The sequence below is a fragment of the Megalops cyprinoides genome, chromosome 11 (assembly GCF_013368585.1).
Source record: "Megalops cyprinoides isolate fMegCyp1 chromosome 11, fMegCyp1.pri, whole genome shotgun sequence".
Classification (NCBI taxonomy): Eukaryota; Metazoa; Chordata; class Actinopteri; order Elopiformes; family Megalopidae; genus Megalops; species Megalops cyprinoides.
In genome coordinates this window covers 31401688-31407999 of record NC_050593.1, presented here as the reverse complement: position 1 = coordinate 31407999, position 6312 = coordinate 31401688, and the positions used below count along the sequence as shown (strand labels likewise).

General features: G+C 42.0%; 1 protein-coding gene across 1 annotated transcript; it reads left to right on the top strand.

Annotated features, from left to right (window-relative positions):
- Nucleotides 1–1148: 1148 nt before the first annotated feature.
- On the top strand, nt 1149–3197 carry cxcr4b (chemokine (C-X-C motif), receptor 4b). Its single transcript, XM_036540564.1, has 2 exons — nt 1149–1221; nt 1622–3197. Exons 1-2 carry the CDS (start codon nt 1189–1191, stop codon nt 2672–2674), a joined length of 1086 nt encoding a protein of 361 aa, XP_036396457.1. The 5' UTR covers nt 1149–1188; the 3' UTR covers nt 2675–3197.
- Nucleotides 3198–6312: the final 3115 nt, after the last annotated feature.

Sequence of the window (6312 nt, the reverse complement as noted above, 5' to 3'; positions counted from 1 at the left end):
TTACACCAATCGCGCAGTTTGCTATACCAATACCAACATCACTAGTCAGTAACGTTTCCTAGTCACATTCGCAAGTTCGTGCTTATTAGCATACAAATAGTGTATGTTGAACAACCTTGTTCTTTACCTGTTCCTATTGAGAATGATAGTGGCGGTTGTCATTCCCCTTAGTAACTATACTGCTTGAGAATTTGACCTTGTGAGTTTGCACCTATCTTAGGGACAGAGGTGTCTGGAGAGGTAAAGGAAAAATTGACCTGTCTCCTTGCCTCATGTGGAATGTATAGCCTGCATTACAGTTCCCATCTTAGCGCGTCTGTAGCGCTGCCTCTCTCGGGTTATCCCTTATTCCTTGCAGGTGTTGTTGTTTGCGGAAGACCGTCAAGTATGAATGTGTCCGAATTTACCTTCCCATGTGTAGCCGACAAAAAAGAGCTGTAGTGACGCACTGACATTAAGGACCTCAAAGGACCAAAGTAATCAACGGAAACCATAGAATTGTGCAGTGTTGAATAACGACTCGTCAGGTGCAGCCTGGAATTCTTTAATGTCTGAACCTGGGAAATGATTTTCCAGGTTGACACATCTAGAAAGGAAAGACTCCGTCAGAGAGAGAGAGAAAAAAACATAATATTTATTTTCGGACCGACCACACTGTATATCACTGTATTTCACTATTACAATCACTATTCAGGCGCACACAGGCTTGCTTCGCAGGTTGAAAAGAAATGTCTTGCTTGAAATAATGAATCCATGAATGTAGTTGTGAATATTCCTTTTGCAATACGATTGTAATAGTAATTGTTGCAATTTTGACTGTTGCATTACCCACATGCTTTCAGCTACTCTAGTTTGGACAAACTTGCCGCTAGATTTACTGCGACAGATAAAAGGCACAGAGCGTCAATCTGTCTCGCGAAAACACCCTCCGTGCAAGTGTTCAACGTGCTTATCAGCACCTACGGCTCTCAAAGCAGGGGAAAAAAACAGATGCCTTCGTGGGTATTGTGTAAAGACTGTTACTTGACACTGCATGCAACGACCAACACCTCCTCTGTGGGAGGAGTCGTTTTTTTTCCGCTGGTGGAGTAGTAGGCTAGTATAAAGTCTTGGTAGAGTTAGTGTTTGCTTAGTACACTGGGTGGCAACAACGGTCTCGACTGTGGAGGAACAACATCTCTGTCCATCATGTCCATCAAGTACCAAAGTACTTTTTTCGAAGTAAGTGTTTCGTTGGAAACTTATGTAAATAAGTACTTGTTAACATATAATTGATCTGTACATTTACTTTCATATGCTGTTTGGTTAGAGCTGCCATTGCACTTAACAGAACACATCTGTGTTATTTAGTTCACTTCAGTTTTTGCGCTAATGCATCGTGTGTTAAGTTTAACATTTCAAAGGATGGTTCTCCCGAATCGCGGTTGATAGATGCGCTGCAGATTACAGGAAATTAGAAAAAGAAAAGTTTTGTATGTCTTTGAGCGCACTTCCACATAAAATAAAATAACATTTAAAAATAATAAACCAATCAGTCAGGAAATTTAATTCATTAGTAATTCTGACAACTATTTGGCGAAATTAACATGCAATGCTAATTTGACTCTTTTTTCCCCCCCAGCACATAGTGTTAGATGACAACAGTTCTGAGTATGGATCAGGGGAATTTCAGGACGATTATGAGGAGGCCTGTGATCCCCAGCCTAGGAGTGATTTCCAAAAGATCTTCTTTCCGACGGTGTTCGGAATCATCTTTGTTTTGGGCATCGTTGGAAACGGACTAGTAGTGGTGGTGATGGGCTGCCAGAAAAAGTCAAGAACCATGACCGATAAGTACAGGCTTCATCTCTCAGTGGCAGACCTCCTATTTGTCCTCACTCTGCCCTTCTGGGCTGTGGACGCGGCTAGCGACTGGTATTTCGGAAGCTTCGTTTGCGTGGCCATGCACATGATCTACACTGTCAACCTGTACAGCAGCGTGCTTATTCTGGCCTTCATCAGCCTGGACAGGTACTTGGCAGTGGTGCACGCTGCCAACAGCCAGGCTCCTCGCAAGCTCCTGGCAGAGAAGGTGATCTACGTGGGTGTGTGGTTACCAGCCGCCCTCCTCACAGTGCCAGATCTGGTGTTCGCTAAAGCCCAGGAGACATCCTCCAGGACGCTCTGCATGCACATGTACCCTCTGGAGAACAACTACATCTGGACGGTTGCCTTCCGCTTCCAGCACATCTTTGTGGGGTTTGTTATCCCGGGCCTCATCATCCTCATCTGCTACTGCATCATCATCTGCAGGCTGTCCCAGGGCTCCAAGGGCCAGCAGAAGCGCAAGGCCCTGAAGACCACGGTCATCCTGATCCTCTGCTTCTTCAGCTGCTGGCTACCCTACTGCGCCAGCATATTTGTGGACAACCTGATGCAGCTGGAGCTGATCCCCCACAGCTGTAGCCTGGAGCGGAGCCTGGACACGTGGATCTCCATCTCCGAGGCCCTGGCCTACTTCCACTGCTGCCTCAATCCCATCCTCTACGCCTTCCTGGGAGTTAAGTTCAAGAAGTCCGCCCGGGACACCTTCGCCAGCAGCAGAGGGTCGAGTCTCAAAATACTGCCCAAAAGGAGAGGCGGGCATTCCTCGGTCTCCACAGAATCAGAGTCCTCAAGCTTCCACTCCAGTTAACAGCGGCTCTTCCGGAGCCAATTTTATTTTGGAGACTTAAGCTTTTTATTTGAAAAAGGGACTAACTACTGAACTGTAAATAGTTTTGTTTACAATTTGAAAGGATTTTTAAAACCACGTCTACTCTTCAGTTTGTTTTTTATTTAACATTGGAATGTTCAGGCGGAGCCTGCTGGCCATTGATTGGCCATGCCTATTGTAATAGTCTGTAAATACTGTTTCTAAATACTGAATCCTATGCCAAAGACATCAACCAAAATTGAATGAGGCTGATCAGGCATGCAACACATTCAGAGCTGCAATGTAAAACACCAGATATTCACGTTACAAAATGTGTACATAGTTGCGAATCTTAGTTTGTATGGTAGCACTTAAATCCGTTGTTTACCGACAAGCAGTTATTTATGAAGACTGCAGTTAACATTGACCATGTGATGGGAAGATTTTGGAAATTTTTTTTCTCATGTCAAGATAATTTCAGAATTGTCGCTTTAACTGCTCAAATGTTCTGAATAAAACCCCAAATGATCAGTCATGAACTTGTGTTGAGTTTTATTGCTTCTTGCTATGGGCTGCATGTTCTGCAGCTCATCAGTTAGATCCTCACTGTACAAGGGTGTTGGAATCTCAGAAGAAGAGGACACAAATCCCCATAACTCCTTTTAGAAAGGTACCAGCCGATCTGATTGAAAAGAAGCCGGTTAATAGACTCCCTCCCCCAATCCCTGGAACATGTGTGCCATTTAGGTCTTTCACAGTCATCAGGGGCACAATGGCACCGAATGGGGCTCCCCAGAGATCTTACTTATCTGGTTGGAAACCCCACATTTGTCCAAGCTCACAATGAATCAATGCTGGCTTTTCAGAGAGCAGGGTGAGTGAAAACAAGAGCTTTTCAGCCGTGCCCACTGGTCCATATGTTCTGATCAGCCTGGGAGCAGAATCATTTCCAGCAATACAGCATTTGCCTCTCTGTCATCACATGACTCATTGTTTGGTTCAGAATTGAATCATACTGCCCCCTGTCAAATTGTCCTGGCAACAATACTGTTTTTCTGCTCTTATCCTAACAATGAAAAATTCAGTGAATAACTGAGAAACATCTTTGGGATGCGCATACTAATAGTGTCGTTATGAATAATTGCTTTTCTGTAACCCAAGAATGACACCTTGTTGGCACTCTCAAATTAATGATCAGCATGTAATTTAAAAAATAAATTATAGATTGAGTTTTTAATTTGCTTTCACCTTGTTATAGGGTAACCCATAATATATGAGTGACATGTAAAAGAAGTTCACAGATATACCTAAAGGTTTAGAAAATAATAAGGCACTCACTCCAGAGAAAGTTTTTAGTTGTTTTCATTTCATTTTTCAATTTTCTGCAGTTTGGACACTAGCACAAACCTTACTCACAGTTAAACCATCTTGCCTCTGTCAGGAGATACTTAGGTATTCCTCACACACCTGTTGATTACACACATTAGGTAACAGTGGACAGTGTTTTTTAAGACAATATAAGCAAATATTTAATAGACTACATACAAGGCACAATCATCCTTGATTATTGACTCACAACATGCAGATAATCAATAAATTGGTAACAAAAGGTTTATGATGAAAAATTTAAAAATTACTCTTTATTGTGTCCACAATGTGCATTGCACTTAAATTGCAAAATGCAGACTAAAAACCTTCTGGAAAATTATTTCATTCTAGTGTAACAAATTTTTTACCTCAAAATCATAAGCAGGTTTATGTCCAACACAGTCATTCTGTGTCTTACGTAACATTAATCAGCAGATGTAATGTTTATCATTGCATTCAAAGTAGGAACACCCATCATAAGTAATCAGATGTAAATATGTGCATGAGGATCTTTTTGCAATTACAGCTAAAATAATTAGAAAAAAAAAAAAACAACAACAGTGGATGTGGTGGCACAATGAGCTTGATTCTGTCTTTTCTATTGCTGTAGTCATATTAGAATAGCCCAGCTACACTTATATGTATGGGGGGTTAATGTAAGTTTGTATAACTTTATGTTCCTATAAACTGTCACTCAAAGGTCAAAAAACAAATAAGGGAAACATACAGTAAAAATTGTGGTATTCTAATCAAATGATATTATGGAAACAGCGTGCTGGGAATTCAGATTGCTATTCCTTTCATGTTTTAAAGGGTTAGAGGCTAAAGCTATTGACATACATAAGACAGGAAATAACTCTGTATAGGTCCATTAACAATCTGCATTTGACTAGCTATAGGCTCTGATGGCTTGACCTCAATAGAATAGAATGGGCCTGACTTTCCAGCTCATACATATCAGGATGTTTACCCAAGTGGGGGTTTGGCAAGAGGGTCCTGCAATATGACGATCATTTTCAAATTAGGTTTCTGGTGGCATTGTGAGATGGGGGCCGGGGTAACATAAACAGAGCAAGTGTCACTTCCTCCAGGCTGATGGATTATTATTAAGGTTTACATTGTTCTGGACAGGAAGTGACCCGGAAGGCAGCTTTCTGGAGGAGGAGGTGCATAAGGCAATGCTGCATACTCAGTGTTGCCATCAAACCACAGACCCACAGAACTGGTGGTGCTGGTGGGTCTGTGGTCAGGGGGTATCCATATCCAGATGCCTCATTTATTTTGCCAACAGGTGCTCTTATCCGGTGTGGCTTAAGCCCACTTCACACAAAAGTATGAGGAGACAGTTAGTGGAGCTTCTCCATGAGGTTAGGTTTTCATTGCACTTGGATGAGGGTGCTCAGAAGCCATCTGTGGCATGTGGCATGCCCCGCCATTGGACATGACAAGGCTCTATACACTCACACAGTGAGAAAGCCAGAGGGTGAAAGTAAACTGTAATGTGTCATACCCAGGGACATGTCACCTCACTCCTCTTGCTTGGCTTTCAGTAGCTGGATTTTCCTTGTTCTGTCCCAAGGAGTTGTAGAGTTGTATGACTCTAGGAGCATTTAATATAATAATCATACAGAATTAGAGTTGTAAAGTTGTAGGGCTCTAGGAGTGTTCACTATAATGCTCATGTAGGATTACTGTCATTATCATATTACAGTAACAACAACAATGAACACTAGCAGTTCAAATTTCATGGAACTGAATAGATTATTGGTACCACTGCCTATTGTCCCCTAAAGGCATTGCTAACCTACTTTTTATGCTGTCCGTTTAGTTCATATGATTCTTCCACAAGTACTCAGAATTTCGGCACTGCCACCTTGGTTTAATTTGGTGTATTTCATTAATGTATGTTTTTCCAATAACATTTTTTGAAACTAATTTCCTCCGTGACAGACTGATCTCAGCAGATCGGCCCCCGGTGCATGATGGCACAGTGGTTACGCAATCAGACTCGAAATCAGCAGGTTGCAGGGCTGAATGGAACTCATCTGCACCAGCCTTGAACAGCCTTCTACTTAATATGGTGTCTAAACGTAAATGTCACGCTTACAACCTAGTAACCAGATGAATTGTTTAACTTCACTTGCAGCTGAAATGTAGGTAAATGCAAAGGTTTTTAAACCCACAATTACCCTCATGGTACTTGTCAGTGTTGTCAACAGTGCTCCACAGCCATACAATATAGATGGTAATCACTCCTGAAATACATATAT